Source organism: Guillardia theta (genome assembly GCF_000315625.1).
Source record: "Guillardia theta CCMP2712 unplaced genomic scaffold GUITHscaffold_30, whole genome shotgun sequence".
Lineage (NCBI taxonomy): Eukaryota > Cryptophyceae > Pyrenomonadales > Geminigeraceae > Guillardia > Guillardia theta.
This window is the reverse complement of record NW_005434644.1, coordinates 248,764-265,539: the sequence shown is the minus strand read 5'-3', so window position 1 is coordinate 265,539 and position 16,776 is coordinate 248,764. Positions and strand designations below refer to the sequence as shown.

At 56.9% G+C, this 16,776-nt stretch overlaps 5 protein-coding genes across 5 annotated transcripts; 2 read left to right on the top strand and 3 right to left on the bottom strand.

Annotated features, from left to right (window-relative positions):
* Nucleotides 1-190: 190 nt before the first annotated feature.
* Nucleotides 191-1,951, bottom strand: GUITHDRAFT_70511 (hypothetical protein; the record flags this gene model as incomplete). Its single annotated transcript, XM_005833369.1, has 2 exons — nucleotides 191-1,562; nucleotides 1,767-1,951. Coding segments are annotated over 2 exons (1,557 nt in total), but the record flags the coding sequence as incomplete, so codon positions are not given.
* A 910-nt stretch (nucleotides 1,952-2,861) lies between these two features.
* GUITHDRAFT_107649 (hypothetical protein) lies at nucleotides 2,862-4,316 on the top strand (the record flags this gene model as incomplete). Its single annotated transcript, XM_005833368.1, has 1 exon — nucleotides 2,862-4,316. The coding sequence occupies one exon, from the start codon at nucleotides 2,862-2,864 to the stop codon at nucleotides 4,314-4,316; it is 1,455 nt and encodes a 484-aa protein (XP_005833425.1).
* Nucleotides 4,317-4,518: 202 nt separating this feature from the next.
* Nucleotides 4,519-5,018, bottom strand: GUITHDRAFT_152357 (hypothetical protein). The gene has a single exon (XM_005833367.1). It carries the CDS (start codon nucleotides 4,988-4,990, stop codon nucleotides 4,601-4,603), a length of 390 nt encoding a protein of 129 aa, XP_005833424.1. The 5' UTR covers nucleotides 4,991-5,018; the 3' UTR covers nucleotides 4,519-4,600.
* A 2,438-nt stretch (nucleotides 5,019-7,456) lies between these two features.
* On the top strand, nucleotides 7,457-13,923 carry GUITHDRAFT_70553 (hypothetical protein; the record flags this gene model as incomplete). The annotated part of the gene is made up of 7 exons (XM_005833366.1): nucleotides 7,457-11,212; nucleotides 11,474-11,653; nucleotides 11,837-12,256; nucleotides 12,554-12,838; nucleotides 13,030-13,095; nucleotides 13,302-13,416; nucleotides 13,586-13,923. The coding sequence occupies 7 exons, from the start codon at nucleotides 7,457-7,459 to the stop codon at nucleotides 13,921-13,923; spliced, it is 5,160 nt and encodes a 1,719-aa protein (XP_005833423.1).
* Nucleotides 13,924-15,482: 1,559 nt separating this feature from the next.
* GUITHDRAFT_107646 (hypothetical protein) lies at nucleotides 15,483-15,898 on the bottom strand (the record flags this gene model as incomplete). Its single annotated transcript, XM_005833365.1, has 3 exons — nucleotides 15,483-15,564; nucleotides 15,615-15,706; nucleotides 15,752-15,898. The coding sequence occupies 3 exons, from the start codon at nucleotides 15,896-15,898 to the stop codon at nucleotides 15,483-15,485; spliced, it is 321 nt and encodes a 106-aa protein (XP_005833422.1).
* Nucleotides 15,899-16,776: the final 878 nt, after the last annotated feature.

The following is a 16,776-nucleotide window of genomic DNA, read 5'->3' as shown; positions in this document are numbered from 1 at the left end:
CTCTTCTCCCTACTCCTGCTCTGTATCTCACCTGCTTCGTCCTCCCTCGCCGCCTCGACCATGAGCAGCAGGCATCCCTCGAAGTCTCGCATCCACCCCTCCGAGTCAAATAGCGGCCTAACCTCCGTCAGACTCTCCTCCTCCTCTTCCTCCTCCTCCTCGTCTACAACAACCACCACCTCATCCTCCCTCACCTGCTCTCCAGGCCATGCCTCCCCCCGATCATCATCCTCTTCCGCAGGCGTTCTAGCATCCTCCGGTCCTCCAGCAGGCGCCCTATCAACTCTGCATACTCTCCTGTGGTCCTTGTCACTGTCTCTGACCCTGGCCCGAACCCTCCCAGCACTCCCGTCGCCACCCTCGACACGATCGTCTCCCCCGGCAGCGTCACCACCGCGATCCCTCCCCACAGCGCGTCCACCGCCGTCGTATGTGCGTTGTAGGTGAAGCTGTCGAGGAAGACGTCGGCAGCGGCGGCGCGGCGGATATGAGCATCGAACTCTCTCCTCTGCGCGAAGACGATGAGCGGGGAGAGGAGGGGTCCGGCCTCCTTACGGATGTTCTCGTTGCTCTCCTCCCCCTCGCTCACCAGCCACAGCTGCACCTTGCAAGGGGTCCGCTCGCTCGCTCCTCCTCCTCCTCCTCTGCCTCCTCCCCTGCCCCTCTCCTTGCAGCGCAAGATGCCATCTCTCCAGATGTGGAACGACTCCGGCTCGATCTTGTACAGCCCGTTGAAGTTGGCAACTACCAGCGCGTCCTCCTCCAGCCCCTCCTGTCTCCTTAGCGCCCTCCTGTCGACCTCGTCGTAGGGGTAGCAGACCCTGTGGTCGTTGACCTGGTAGTGATGTTTCATGTACACGATCCTCTCCGCTACAAACTGAGCGTGTTCGGGCGGTGCGACCACCTGGTCCAGCACGATGTAGTCGACGAACTTTGCGCCTGAGGTCCCTGGATGTGCCAGCCACGTCACCTGGAGCAGAGCTGGGCGGAAGGCCATAATGGTGAGCCTTTCCTTGTTGTAGTCGATGTCGACCAGGACGTGCATGGAAAGTTGGTTGATCCTCGATGCGATTTCTGCGTCAGACTGCCCATACAGCTCCAGGAAGCGATCACCACCAACGGACTCCCGTATCCTCCTCCTGAACGACCCGCCATCGTCCCCGTTGAGCGCGATTGCAAACGCAGACACCTTGCTGGCGTCATGGCGAGCGAAGACAGTCTGGATGAGATGAGAGGTGACGTGCTGCCTGTAGTCCGCCATCATGTACGCGACGTTCACCTTTCCCCCCTCCCCCGCGGGCAACGGGACTCGCTTCAGGTCCGCGTCCACCAGGAGGCTCGACACCTTGTCGTAAGCGTGCTGCGCATGCGACAAGGCGATCTTGAGCATGATCTCAGGCCCGAAGGGCGAGAGGAGGGAGTAGTAAGGGTTCACTGTCGGCACTTTCCCTTCCTCCAGCTGAGCTCTGGTGGCGTTTAGGACACGCTCGAACATGATATCTCGGTCGTCCCAGTCCACGAGCTCCTGCATGGCCGTGTAGAGGTGCAGCACGGCTTCGCGGCTGAGGGGGTTCAGCCATAGAGCATGCTCGTACATCTCCTTGGACTTAATGTTCTCCCTAGTCTCCTTCAGCGCGTTCGCCAGGCTCATGGCGCAGTCGAAGCAACCCGGGTTCACGTCGAACACCTCCTGCAGGATCTCCCGCGCTTGCGCAAACAGCTTGAGCGAGTGCAGGGTCGTCCCGTAGTTGTGCTTCGCCACCCACATGTCAGGAGCCAGAGCAAGCGCTTGCCGGTAGACGTTGACAGCGGCTCTGTGATCGTTGAGGTGGCCCAACAGTGCTCCCAAGTTCACCATGCTGTTCACGTGCTCGGGATCGATCTCCAGCGCTCGCTCGAAGAACTCCCGTGACGTGCTGTATTCGTGCATCGCCATCAAGGCACTGCCAAGGACGTGAGCGAGCCTTGCTGCTGCTACTGCTGCTACTGCCTCACCTTGCTTTCAGGAAGAGGCTCTCGGTCGAGTCGGGGTCGACCATGAGCGCCTGCTCCGCCGCCTCTGATGATTTCTCAAACCTCTGTGTCCTGGCGTAGACTTCGGAGAGCAGGCAGAGAGCCTGGACGTCCTCAGGTCTGAAGACTAGAGCTCACTTCCCCCTGTCCTCCATGTACATATCATCTCACCGCTCTTCGATGTACGCAAGAAGACACGTTTCAGCCGCCGCCATGTCTCCGCCCTTGCCCTTTTCAATCGCATACTGGAGGCTGTCAGGATCAGTCACGCTCCCTGCGCAAGTGTCAACCGGGTAGCTCCAGCACCTCCGCCCCCCTCGCTGTCTCATCTATCTCTGCTCTGCATTACTGCCGCCCGGGAGTTGCGCTATCTATCCCCCAAGGATCTTCTCATCTTAGCTATGATACGCTCTCACAAAGCTCACCGGGACCACAGGGCCCATCCTCGAAGCGACGAGCGCGTTGCCCTCCTTTGGATCCTCTGCTTGGCGGAGGTTTACGGGCCCAGGCGTTTTCACACAGGAACAACAGAAGGAGAGTCACCAGGACAAGGAGGAGACGAGAAGGTAAAGAAAATGACATCAGAGGTTAGAGGAAGCAGGAGCAGGAGCAGGAGCAGGAGCAGGAGCAGGAGCAGGAGCAGGAGCAGGAGCAGGAGCAGGAGCAGGAGCAGGAGCAGGAGCAGGAGCAGGAGCAGCGGTGTGGCCGTATAGCCTGGTGGGCTCCAGCATGCCCCGACTGAGACACTCGGGACTCCCTTATTCGACCTTCTAATTGGAAATCACTTCGACTCGCTGCCCCCACAATTTTCCTATTTGACTAAAGATTTGAGCCCCTTGGCGCGCAAAATGGAGGGCTCGGCATGTCCGCACTTCACGCTTGGGCTGCCTGCCATGCCGGACCACGGCGTAGACGATTGCGAGCCGAACAATGGCGTGCGTGGTGAAAGGAGGGAGGAAGAGGAAGAAGGAAGGGAAGAGACACGGGTGGGAGCGAGGGATACGAGGTCGTACAAGACGTTGTCAGAGAGTACGAAATTGAGAATGCACGAGATCATCGAGTTCATCAGGAGGAAAGCAGCAGGCGAGGACCATGGAAGCTACTCGGAAGCCGTGTACGAGCCGGAAAGGTTGGAGCTGAAGCTGCCTCTGACTTGGATGTGCGTGAAGAGATTGTTTGGATATCTGGTCAGGAGGAGAGACCATTCGTGTCCGAGAAAGAGGAGGATACGTGAGGACGAAGAGACAGACAGCGACACCAGTGCTTCCAATGAGTCTGATGACATGCACGAAGGTGATAGAAAGATTGCGGAAAAGAGGGTTTCGCGGTCATTTGGGGTGCTAGAGGGGTACCGAGATGCATTGAAGGAGTATTATTGTTTGCACAACGTTCCTTTCACAGCCATCGGCGTTGTCGAAGAGACTGGGATGTCATTAGAGGAGAATCTAGATGAGTTCATCCAGAGTTCCTCCGTGCATCTGAAGCAGGAGCCATCCGATGGAACCCGACAGCAAGACCATGCAATCAGCCCCAAACGAAAGAATATCAGCCAAGAAAACACACGAATGCAGCAAGAGGCGCAGCATTTGCATTTGCGCAAGCAGCTTAAGAGAACCATTTGTGATGTTCCGAAGGCAGACGGGGGTTCTGTATGGAGTCAATTGGCAACGAAGGGAGATAACCTAGACTCTCAAGAGGAACTCGAACAAGTAGACATTGACATGATGGACAGCGTTGTTGAGCAGCTGCAAGTCTTGTTCGATGCTCCGAGCAAATCAAGGGATGCATGCAGCCATGCTGATAAGAGGAGGAGGTCAAAGGAATCACTGGCTGCGGACGACGCCACTGCCGGAGATGCCATTTCGACAAAGGAACCTTTTGAAGTAGACGACCACCTTTCAATGGTGGCCAAGAACTACAGGTTGCCCCACAATGTCGATTGCAGGGATCTATGGGAACTATGGCACTTAGGAGAGCAGAGGATTATGAATGGAGCTTGCAAGAAGATTGGGCCTTTGAAACATTTGTTGGCACATGAGTATTGCAGTGATGCCCTGGGGAAAGATCTGAAGAAGGCAAGGGAGGTCGTGGAGACCCTGGAGGAAACTGCAAGGACATTGGGCGATTTACAAGATGGGGAAAGCATCGACATAGAAAACTACCACAGGGTCTTTGACCGAGCCTACAAGGCGCTGATCAAGAGATTCTATGGAGAAAGAGCATGGGAGCAGCAGGAGAATAGTTATTACTTCATGTCTTACGTCACTGTGCACCAACAAATCTGCAGCTTGAGAGCAGCTTGACCACGGTCGGTCTGATTGCTCCTTCGAAGCGCTGTTCATTCTGATAGCCTTCATGACCTAAAGTGCAGATGCAAGTGGCCCCATGTACCATCTGAATAAAGTGACGAGAGTATTGAATTTGCAAGTTGAATGCTGACAGAACAAAATGTCAGCTTGACAACATCGTTATATCCTTTACATTCGGTACAACACCAAGCATGTTGATTAGTTACGGAATTTTATAGAGATGTGATAGATTAATATACACTGACAACGAAAAAGGTAATTCGTTCAGAGATTCTTTTCTAGAGCTTGAGGCTTTTTTGATTGATTTGAGCGTTTCTGGTCTTATCGTCGAGACTTTCTTCCACCAGGTCAGCCATAGCTTGGTTGATCTGTATTCTCTTTCCAGACAAAATCGCCTTCTTTGCTGCGTCCACCACATTGCCAAGGAGCAGTCCAGGTGCACCCTCAGTGTGCACCAACTTGCTGCCGGTATGTTTCGCAGCCTTGAGCTTGAAGCTACCTTTCAGAGTAATGGCTGCCTTGGGTACTTGGTTCACAGCATTGATACTTTCTTCCACGCCCTTTTGGAGTCTCGGCACCCTTACAATAGGTGCATCTCTACCCTGAAAAAATAATTCTTCTTGCAATGTGTGCTCAAGTTCGTCGTGATGATCAATTTGGATGCTCATTTCAGTTCTGATCATGTGCTATTGGAAGGAGAAGGCGAATCAAGCAGGCAGGCAGGAGGAAAAAGAGATGGAGCCGAGATGGAAGGAAGTGGAGGGAGGGAGGGAGGGACGACTGTTGAGGACTGGAGACGTAGAGTTGTGCTAGGATGGGTGCCAGTGGCGAGGTAAAGGGAATATGAAGGGGAAAGACGGGGGCGGTTTTCGTCTGAGATACCAAAAGATGCCATTTCAAAGATTATTAGACCCCTTAAATTTTTATAAATATATTAGATATCAGCAGACGCTCTGAGCCATGATGTGCGACCCTACACGTGGTTCCCATTATTAGAGCGAACCCCGACTTCTTCCGACGGTACCCCTCCTTTCCCCTACATCTCCTCGCATGTGGACCCTGCCTTTGCAACCCCCCTCGATCTTTCCACCCCTTTTCAATTGACCTCTTCAACAAGACATGTTCCCAGAGTCAAAATTCGTTTTTTTCCAAGTCTTCCCTTGGAGTACCCCCACCCCTGTCTTCCCAACTATGTCCCTCATTACGGGACACAATATCTTGTGATCTCCCCCAGCTTCCAAGCGGTGCCTTTTTTTGTTACACGGGTCAGAGATCGGTTACTCAATAATCGACCATCTTCGTCATATTTCTACGTGTTTTATGTCGCAGTACCAGAGATATAATATTGACTGTTTTTTCTGCCAGTAGTAATCGGCTTATTCGCGGCGGCCGCCCCCGCTGCAGCGGTCAATTTGCCTTCACTCGACGACTGACCGACTCGTGACTCGGAGATGTGTTGGCCTGACGTCACGGTCCGATCACAATTACAAAATGAGTAATAAAATAAAAGTACTTTCTTGCGTACATCATTTCTTTACTCAAAGTACTAGTGACAGAGTACCGTCCAGGCTCAGTACCGTACTAGCCGTACGGCAGCACTTGTTCCTTCAGTCTGCGAGTCGGCCGCGGCGGCCCGGGCCGGGCCACAGCGGCGTCGGACATCGCCGGGGAGTCGCTGACATGGCGCGGGGGACGGCGTCCCGGGACTCTCATTGTCCCCAGGCTGTCCTGCGGCGCGCAGTTAAGTGACGCTGTCTTCAGGTTTCTCTTGTCAGGGTCAAGCGCCGGCCTTCTCAGAGTCACTCGCCGCCGCTCCTGATTGTCCTCGTACTGATTTTTAACTCAACCGTTTGAGTAAAGAAAGGCTTTGACACGCTGATGACGGTAAACACGTAAGGGTCCCGGCGCCGCCGTCTTGCCGTTTACAGCCACCCGGGCCCGGCAACTGGGTGCGGCAGTGCTCCCGGCGAGGCTCTGCGCCGGGCTATCGTAACGGACCGTCCGCCGGGGAGTCGAGTCCTGGGACCGCCGGTCATCGGGTCCCGGCCGGGGCCAGCCGCGCCGCCGGGGCCGCCGGGCCGCTCGGAGCGTCCGAGTCTTTCGAGTCTTACTAGCACGGTCCGACGGTCTCCCGGCCTAGGCTCCGAGGCTCCGAGGCTCCGACTGAGCCTAGTAACTCAGTGACCGGGCCGGGCGGGCCGCGCCCGGGCCGGGCCCGGCGTGGTGGCCTCCTACGTGCCGGACAACTAAGGATCATGCTGGAGCCTCCAAGGCTCACTGGCGCCATGCGGGCGAAGTTGAAGGAGGGCGGTTCCTTCGATGTCCACAGACACGTCGCAATGCGATCACAGGCGCTGGCACAGGCGAGGAGAGCGCAGGGAAGAGGAAGAGGAGAGAGCTTCTCCTGGACGAGGTTTGCTGGCGAGCTCGCTGGTAAACCGGATGCTGAGCATACTGACGCGAGAAAGAAGCACGCGAGGCTCATGCAGGTGGTTGCCGACATGCTCGGAGGAGAGATCAGCTCTGAGGAGCTTCATGGAGCTGCGAAGATGATCTACGAGACTTTGACAGCTCCAGGAAAGTCGCAGGTTGAGAAGCGCGCTGAAATCACGCATGAGCTGGGGCATTTGGAGCAGGACATGCTGAAGGAAGCGTCGCAGATCTCATCGTTCCTGTTTGAGTGGAGCAAAAAATATGGAAGAGCTGAAGAAGAAGAAGAAGTACGCGACATTGCCCCTAAGAATCCTGCATTGTCTTGCCTTGTCAACCGGAAGAACGCCATCGACTGGATCCAAGAGCTTGGGAAGAGGCCGCTGCAGCACTCCTCTGACGAAACAGACGACGCGGAGGACGACAATAGAGATGAAAGTAGAAACCGCGACGAGTCCCATGAAAGCGCCGAGCTCGATGGCAAGGCCTGCAGTGATGCGGAGGTGCTCGAGTCGCGCCTGCTCGAGCACTGCTCAAGACAAGGACTGCCAGCCGACAACATCGTCAAGGAGGTTTACAGCATCATCTCCTCAAGCAAACCAGAGATCGAGTCAGTGCTCTTCGACCTGCTCGGGTTCGAGGCCTTCGAGCTGATCTCCTCCCTCATCTCCCACCGGACCATGATGGCCCTCCACGTTCAGGCGATGCGAACTGAATCGCTTCCTTCTGCTCGCTCCTCAAGGCAGGCCTTCAGCGCGGGGTTCAACATCACGTCTAGCTCCGAGCAGCAGCAGCTGAAGCTGCAGCGGAGAGAAGACAAGAAGAGGCGGAAAGAGGAGATAGATCAGGCAGGTTGGCTCATCAGCCAGGGCGTGGATCCTCTGTCAGTGCGGACGAGGAGGGACGAGGACTCGGAGCGAGCATCAGGAGACAGGAAGACAACCTTCGATGGCTCTGTGGCTGGCTTCGCGGGGATCTCTAAAGTTCAGCTGCCTGCTGGCACGAAGCGCGTTATGTACAAGAAGGACAATTATGAGGAGATCACGGTACCGGCTGTTACCCCCGCGAAGCCCAGGACGAGCGAGAGGCTCATTCCTGTTACAGAGTTCTCTGCCTTCTGCCAGCCAGCGTTCGAGGGGATGAAGAGTTTGAACAGGGTGCAGTCCATCGTCTTCCCAGTCGCGTACCAGACAGGCAACAACATGCTGGTCTGTGCGCCGACGGGAGCGGGCAAGACGGAGTGTGCGATGATGACGGTGCTCCAGTGTATCGAGCGGCACATAGAGCGAGGGGTGCTGAAGAGCGAGGAGTTCAAGATCGTCTACGTGGCTCCCATGAAGGCCCTTGCGGCCGAGGTTACGGAGAAGTTCTCTAAGAGGCTGGGCAAGCTCGGGCTGGTGGTGAAGGAGCTGACTGGCGACATGCAGCTCTCCCGCAGGGAGATCACCGACACGCACATGCTGGTGGTGACGCCTGAGAAATGGGACGTGATCACGAGGAAGAGCTCCGACGCCGCTCTCACGGACCTGGTGAAGCTGCTCATCATCGACGAGATCCACTTGCTCAACGAGGACCGCGGCGCCGTGCTCGAGGCCATCGTTGCGAGGACGCTCCGTCAGGTCGAGAGGTCGCAGACGATGATCAGGATCGTTGGGCTGTCTGCCACCCTCCCGACTTACAAGGACGTGGCGGTCTTCCTCCGCGTCAACATCGATAGGGACCTGTTCTACTTTGACAACTCTTTCCGCCCCGTTCCTCTCGAGACGGCCTTCATCGGCGTGCTAGGGAATAACCCGAACAAGCAGAAGTACACGATGCTGGAGGTGACTTACAAGAAGGCGCTCGAGCGGATCAAGGCTGGGTACCAGGTCATGGTCTTCGTCCACTCTCGCAAGGATACGCTGAAGACAGCTCGGACTCTGGTGGAGATGGCGCAGCAGGAAGGAACTCTCGGGGTCTTTGACATGCGGGAGCATCCGAGGTATGAGTTCTGGAACAAGACGGTGATGAAGTCGAGGAACAAGGAAATCCGCGAGCTGTTTGCCAACGGCTTCTCCGTCCACCACGCGGGGATCCTAAGGTCGGACCGCAACATCGTCGAGAAGATGTTCTCCGAAGGCGTCGTCAAGGTCCTTTGCTGCACGGCGACCCTTGCCTGGGGGGTCAACCTGCCTGCCCACACCGTCATTATCAAGGGGACGCAGCTCTACGACGCGAAGAAGGGAAAGTTCGTCGAGCTCGGGATCCTGGACGTGATGCAGATCTTCGGTAGGGCAGGGAGGCCGCAGTTTGACACGAGCGGCGAGGGGATCATCGTTACCACCCACGACCAGGTCAACCACTACCTCCAGCTGATGCACAACGCGCTCCCGATCGAGTCGCAGTTCCTGAGCTCCCTTACCGATCACCTCAACGCTGAGATCGTGCTGGGCACGGTCAGGAACATCCGAGAGGCGGTCGCCTGGCTGTCCTACACCTACTGCTACGTCCGCATGCTAAGGAACCCGACCAACTACGGCATCCAATTCTCGGAGATCCAGCAGGACCCCCAGCTGTACCGGCGCTGCAGGGAGCTCATTATGATGAGCATCAAGGAGCTCTGTCAGGCCAAGATGTCAAGGTTCAACTTTGACACGGAGAACATCAACACGACAGACGTCGGCATCGTCGCCTCTCACTTCTACGTCAAGTTCGCGTCGCTCGAGCTCTACAACGAGCTGGTCTCCCCGTCCATGACGGAGGCCGACTGCTTCGACGTCCTCTCCCGCTCCTCCGAGTTCGAGAACGTCCAGGCGCGCGACGAGGAGAACCAGGAGCTTGTCCAGCTCCTCGTTGACTGTCCCATCAAGGTCAACACGCAGTTCGTGGAAGGGGAGGGCATCCTCATCGACCCTCCAGCCAAGGTCAACATCCTCCTCCAGTCCTACATCTCCAAGGCCGAGATCGACGGGTTTGCCCTCGTTGCCGACCAGAACCACGTGGTGCAGAGCGCCGGGAGGATTTTCCGCGCGCTGTTTGAGCTCTCGCTCAAGAAGGGGTGGGTGACCCTTGCTGGGCGCCTGCTGACCCTCTGCAAGGTGGTGGAGAGGAGGATCTGGGATTTCCAGCATCCCCTAAGGCAGTTCGGCCACGTCATCCCCGCCGAGTGGCTGTACAGGCTGGAAGAGAAGAAGCTGACACTCGAGAGGCTGGTGGACATGAGCCCGACTGAGATCAGCAACATCATCAGGCAGAACGGGTCGGGAAAGATCATCATGAAGTTCGTGCAGCAGTTCCCCTACCTCGACCTGTCCGTCTCCGTCCAGCCCATCACGCGGACGATCCTGCGAGTGATGATGAAGATCAGGGCAGAGTTCGAGTGGAGCGACAGGGTGCACGGGACGGTGGAGCCCTGGTGGATCATAGTGGAGGACAATGAGAACGAGAAGATCTATCACTCCGAGTACTTCCTGCTCCACAAGAAGCAGAAGGACGAGACCCACACGCTTGCCTTCACCGTCCCCATCTTCGAGCCTGTCCAGCCCCAGTACGTGATCCGCGTCATCTCCGACCGCTGGCTGGGAGCGGAGTACGTCGAGGTGGTAGCGCTCAAGGATCTGACCCTCCCCGACAAGTACCCAGCTCACACTTCCCTCCTCAAGCTCTGCCCGCTCCCCAAGGAAGTGCTGCAGAACGAGCAGTTCGAGTCGCTGTACAAGTTCACGCACTTCAACGCCATCCAGACGCAAGTCTTCCACTCCTTCTATCATACCGACGTGAACATCCTTCTCGGAGCCCCGACCGGGAGCGGCAAGACCAACTGCGCCGAGCTCTGCATGCTCCGCCTGTTCCGCACGCGGCCCAAGGCGAAGATGGTGTACGTGGCTCCTCTCAAGGCGCTGGTGCGAGAGAGGATGAAGGACTGGGGCGTCAGGCTGGTCAAGCAGCTGGGCAAGCAGGTGGTGGAGCTGACGGGAGACTCAGCGGCGGACCTGGGGGCGGTGGAGCATGCCGACGTCATCGTGACGACGCCGGAGAAGTGGGACGGGGTGACGCGCGGGTGGCAGACGAGAAAGTACGTGCAGAGTGTGGGGCTGGTGGTGATCGACGAGATCCACCTGCTGGGGGAGGACCGCGGGCCCGTGCTGGAGGTGATAGTCTCCCGCATGCGGTATATCTCCGCTCAGACCTCCTCCCCCATCCGCTTCGTCGGCATGTCCACGGCCATCGCCAACGCGCAGGACGTGGCGGACTGGCTGGGGGCCAAGGAGGACGGCATCTTCAACTTCCATCCCTCCGTCCGCCCTGTGCCGATGCAGGTTCACATCCAGGGCTACGAGGGAAAGCACTACTGCCCGCGCATGGCGACCATGAACAAGCCGACGTTCGCTGCCATCCAAGATTACTCGCAGCACCAGCCCGTCATTGTCTTCGTCTCCTCCCGCCGACAGACTCGCCTGACAGCTCTCGATCTCATTCAGGTCCCGCATCCCCAACCTCCTTGTTCCTCCAACCCTCCCTCCTTCTATGTCCCTCCCCTCTCCTCCCCTCCTTCCCCCCTGGCCCACCTTTCCCCTTCATCCCCTATCGTCCTCCCTTCTCTCACCCCTCTGCTTTACTTCCTCTTTCCCCCTCTGCTCTCTGTCTCTTCCTGGCTTCCCTCCTCCTTCTCAACCGTTCCATCCCTACCAGCACCTCCCTCCCATCCTCCCCGTTCTCCTTCCCTGACGCCATACCTGCAGCTCGCTGCTCAGACAGAAAACCCCCGGCAGTTCGTCCATATGGACGAGATGGAGTTGGCGCATGCTGTAAACCTTGTGAAGGATCCCAACTTGAGGCACACCCTGTCCTTCGGCATCGGGCTGCATCATGCCGGACTGTGCGAGTCTGACAGGTCGCTGGTGGAGAATCTGTTTGAGCAGGTAGATGTTGTCCGTTGATGTGTGGCGTTGATCAGAATGTTTTCCTCCCCTCTCTCTCTCTCTCTCTCTCTCTCTCTCTCTCTCTCGCTCTCCTCTCGCTCTCCTCTCCTCTCTCTCTTTCCTCTTCCCTCTCCTCTTCCCTCTCCTCCTGTCCTCTTCCCTTCACTCTCCTCCACCCTCCAGTCGAAGATCCAGGTCCTCTGCTCCACCTCCACCCTAGCATGGGGCGTCAACCTCCCTGCACATCTGGTCGTCGTCAAGGGCACGGAGTTCTACGACGCTCCTTCCAAGCGCTACGTCGACTTTCCCATCACCGACGTCCTTCAGATGATGGGGAGGGCAGGAAGGCCGCAGTTCGACACGGTGGGGATAGCGGTGGTGATGGTGCATGCTCCGAAGAAGAGCTTCTGGAAGAGATTTCTGTACGAGCCCTTTCCCGTCGAGTCCGCCCTCTCCGACGTCCTCCACAACCATCTCAACGCCGAGATCGTCAACGGAACTATCAAGTGCAAGATGCATGCGATTGACTACCTCACTTGGACCTATTTCTTCCGAAGGCTCCTGTGCAACCCTTCCTACTACCACCTTGAAGATACCTCCAAGGTATGCGCACCTCTCCGTCTCCGATCCTTTCTGTTCCCTCGTTGTCTCCTCCTTCCTCCTTCCTCCTTCGTCTTCCTTCCCCTGCTCGTTCCTTCTGTTCTCCAGTCCTCAGTCGTCTTCTAAGTGGGACCCTATTGTGCTTGCCTTGCTTTCCCTTCTCCACTCCCCCCCTCTCCTCTCCTCTCCTGTTCTCCTCTCCCTTCTCCTCTCCCTTCTCCTCTCCTCTCCTCCTCTCCTCTCCTCTCCTCTCCTCTCCTCCTCCCCTCCCCTCTCCCTCCTCTCTCATCTCATCGGCAGGACGGAATCTCTTCTTACCTCGCGTCCCTGGTCGAGAGAACCATCGAGGACCTCGAGGACGCGGAGTGCCTGGAGGTGGACGGGGATAATTTCGCTCCTACCACCCTAGGGCGCATCTCAGCCTTCTACTACCTCGACTACTCTACCGTTCACTTCTTCTCCTCCAAGGTGGAGGATCTGACAAGCGAGGCCCAAGTCATCAGCATCCTCACCAAGGCAAAGGAGTTTGCAGAGCTTCCAGTTCGCCACAACGAGGACAATCTCAACGACGAGTTCTCGAAGCAGGTGCGATGGTTGGACGTGATCCGTTGTTGTACTCGAACTCGCGCCTGTACTTGTACTTGAATTTGAACTTCAGTTGTAGATGTAGATGTAGATGTAGATGTAGATGTAGATGTAGATGTAGATGTAGATGTAGATGTAGATGTAGGTGTAGTCGTATTTCTTTTTCTTCAGCTCACCTTTGCTTTGTTCAGGTGAAATATGGGGGAATGGGCGGATCAATGGAAAGTCCGCACACCAAAGCAAACTTGCTGATTCAGGTAAAGACAAGAAAAGGAGAGGAGAGGAAAGGAGAGGAGAGGAGAGGAGAGGAGAAGAGAGGAGAAGAGAGGAGAAGAGAGGAGAGGGGAGGGGAAAGGAGAGGAGAGGAGGGGAGGGGAAGGGAGGGGAGGGGAGGGGAGGGGAGGGGAGGGGAGGAGAGCAAGGAGGAGGGGAGGGTGGAGTTTTTCGTCTCAGGTCACTGCAGGCACACATTGGGCGCGTTCCTCTCCCCATCGCCGACTACAACACAGACCTTCGCTCGCTACTCGATCAAGTTCCTCGCGTCCTTCAATCTCTCGTTGACATCGCTGCTGACAGCGGTACCTCGGCTCTCGTCCCATCCAGCTCCTATCTCCTGCTTCTCCTGCTCCTGCTTCTCCTGCTCCTGCTCCCCTGTTCCTGCTGCTGCTGCTGCCTCCTGCTCCTGCTCCTGCTCCTGCTCCTGCTTCTGCTCCTGCTCCTGCTCCTGCTCCTGCTCACGTCTTGCAGGATATCTCTCTCAAGCTCTGCACGTCATGCGGCTTTCTCAGAGCATCACGCAGTGCATGTGGGCCGATGCTTCTCCCCTCCTCATGCTGCCCCACGTCAACGAGAGAGTCGGCAGGCAACTCGAACAGGTCCAGCTCCAGCTCCAGCTCCTGCTCCTGCTCCTGCTCCTGCTCCTGCTTCTGCCCTTGCCCTTGCCCCTGCCCCTGCCCCTGCCCCTGCCCCTTCACCTGCTTCTGCACTTTCTCAGCCTCCTCCTCCTGAGCAACCTCGTTCCCTCCTCCTCCTGTCCTCTCGTCCTTGCGTCCTCACTTTCTCTGAGCTCTATCCTTCAGTCCTAGACTCTTGTCCCTTTCTTGTTCCTCTTTTCCTTCAAGCTTCCTTCTCTTTGTTCACTTCCTCGCCCACTCCCTCCCCTACTCTTATCCCAGTTGGTTGACTTACAACCCTCCAGCGAGGATGCCGAGATCTCCACTCCCTTCACGCGTGCGGGTCAGCGCAAGAAATCATGAGGATGCTTCGCAACTGCGGCCTGGACTCGCTGCATGCTGGATCTGTCCTGCAGGTGGAGCTCAAGAGAGTGAAGGAGGAGGAGAGGAGGAGGGAGGGGAGGAGTCTGGAGGGGGGAGAAGAGGAGTGAAAGTTCTGACGCAAGGAGGGGATGGGAAGGGGCTGGGCAAGGAGGGAGAGAGTAGCCCAAGAAGGGGAGGGAAGGGAGTGGGCAGGAGGGATGGGAGGAGGAAGCGATTCGTGACTGTCTACCAGGTTCTTGATCAACTACCGTTGCTTTCTGTGGACGTTTCGATCACAGAGGAGAAGGAGAACGAGAAGGAGGAGGGGGAGGAGGGGGAGAGTTTCGTGTCGCTGCAAGCAGGGCAGGAGGGGGTCGCCCGTGTCAGGGTAACGCAGAGGAATCGAAGGAAGAGGGGAGTGCGGGCGTTCGCTCCAAAGTACCCCAAACCTCGCGACGAAGGATGGTGAGTAGAGAAACAACAGCAGCAGCAGCAGCAGCAGGCGATTAGTCCTTGTCCTCATCCTCGTCCTAGTTCAGTTCCTCTTCGTCGTCTTCCCCTCCTCCCTCTCTCTCTCCTCTCTCCCTCTTCGCACTGAGCTGGAAGCACAGGTGGGCTGTGATGGGATGCGAAGAGACGGACGAGCTGTTGGCCCTCAAGAGGATCAACGTCCGCAGGGAGATGACGAGGTAAGGGGGAGGAGAGATGGGAGGAGGGGGAGGGGAAGGAGGAGGAGGAGGGGGAAAGGAGGAGGAGGAGGGGGAGGGGCAGGGGGAGGATGCAAGATTAGGAGTGAGGAGCGGAGGAGGAAGAGGATAAGGGGAAAACAAGTTTGACTTGCCGCTTGCAGCACGAGCCTCTCTTTCCTTGCACCGGAAGAGAAAGGTGAGACAGCAGAGGAGGAGGAGAGAGGGGAGGGAGGGAAGGGAGAGGAGCAGGGAGAGGGAGGGTAGGAAGAGGTCGACAAGGGAGGGTTGGGAGGAGACAGGACGACGAGGAGGAGGGGAAAGTTGACGATTAGCTTGTGCAGGGGACATGCATCTGGTAGTTTATCTCATCTCAGATTGCTACCTTGGGTTGGACTGCGAGAAGAAGGTAGCGATCTCGGTTGTTTGATAGGAAAGAGAAGGAGAAATCCAAAAGCTCGAAATGTGCGACTTTTCTCATCACGCCTCCTTTCCTCCCTTGTCTTTCTTCTCTATCGTTGCTTCCTCAACTTCTACCTGCCTGCCTCCCTCCTGCCTCCCTCCTGCCTTCGTCCTGCCTTCGTCCTGCCTTCCTTTCTTCCTGCCTTTCGTCCTCCTCCCTGGCTCCCACTCCTTCCTTTGTACACCAGCACGCCTATTCACATCTCCTCTTCACTCCGTCCTCTCCTCGCGGGACGTACTTCACTTCATCATCACATGGATCCACTTGGAACAAGAATCGCAGTTGACCGTTTCAGCCTCGCCCTTCCTCAGACCACCCGCCCTGTCACCCCGTCACTCTGGCCACCATGACGCAACTTCCTGTCTCCTTACAGCAGGTAGCTTCCCGTGCAATGGCACTCGTACACGTAGCAAGCGTTCCCGTCCCCGTCTTCCTCCTTCTCCATCTCATCGATCCCAATCACCTTCATCCCGTATCAGGACAAGGCGCCTGGTCGACTTCTAGTCACCTTGTCAATTACGGGAGTCTCGTAGCGATGCTCGGACGTCTCTTTCATGCTCTTCCAGAATTTCTCCACCAGCGCCTCTGGGTACGAGAGAGCAGGAGCAGCGTCAGTGGGGCCGAGCGAGAGCGAAGGAGAAGCATTGCGAGCCATGCACCGTAGTCAATGTCGTAGTCGTACGAAGGACAACGGTCCTCCTCCTCCTCCCTCCCTCCTCCTCCCTCGCCAGCTTTCGCTCTCAGGACCTCGTATGCTCGATACAGGTCTTTGAAGCCTGGCAGAGCAGGATCATACCTCCTCCCAGCACGAGTCGTGCTCCTTACGCTCTTCCACCACCTCTCTCTCCATCCCTGGGTTCTTGTCTGGATGCAGTTTGCGCGCCTTCTTGAGGAACGCTGCTCTGACCTTCCTCGGAGTGCCCTCAGAGGAAGCACAAGTGAAGCCAAGAGAGGAGGAGGACGAAGAGATGGCGGAAGAGTGGGATTGAAGTGAGGGAAGAGGAGCTGGAAGCAAGAAGAGGGCAGGAAAGAGGAGGAAGCAGGAGGGCAGCAGGAGAGTGTGGGGGAAGGGACGGAGCAATCAATGTACCTCCTTTCTTGAAGCGTTCGGTCTCCTGCAACGCGTTTCATCACATGGTGATAATGTGTCCCTGCACTTACACGCCAAGGATCTTCCAAGGTTTCTCAACAGCGCTTGCCGTGCATCGAGCCATGGTAGCGATGAAGAGGAGGAGGAGGAGGAGGATCAGGGGAGTCTTGCTGCTGCTCATCCTACTACATCTCCTCCCTGTCCTTGGCTGCCACCCATCGTCACCTTGTCACATCTCTGCAGACCACATCACGCTTAGAAGAGCCCTGCTCCTGCTCCTGCTCCTGCTCCTGCTCCTGCTCCTGCTCCTGCTCCTGCTCCTCGCTCGCTCGCCTCCCTTTACTCGTCCCCTCAAACCACTTCTTTCCCTCTCTCTTCTGTTCCTAGCTGACCAACTTTCAGCCTCCTCGGTGTCAACTCTCATTGCTCCCTCTCCCTCTTTC

Excerpts from the sequence above, each read along its gene's own strand:
- GUITHDRAFT_152357 (XM_005833367.1), bottom strand. The coding sequence starts at position 4,990 with ATGAGCATCCAAATTGATCATCACGACGAACTTGAGCACACATTGCAA.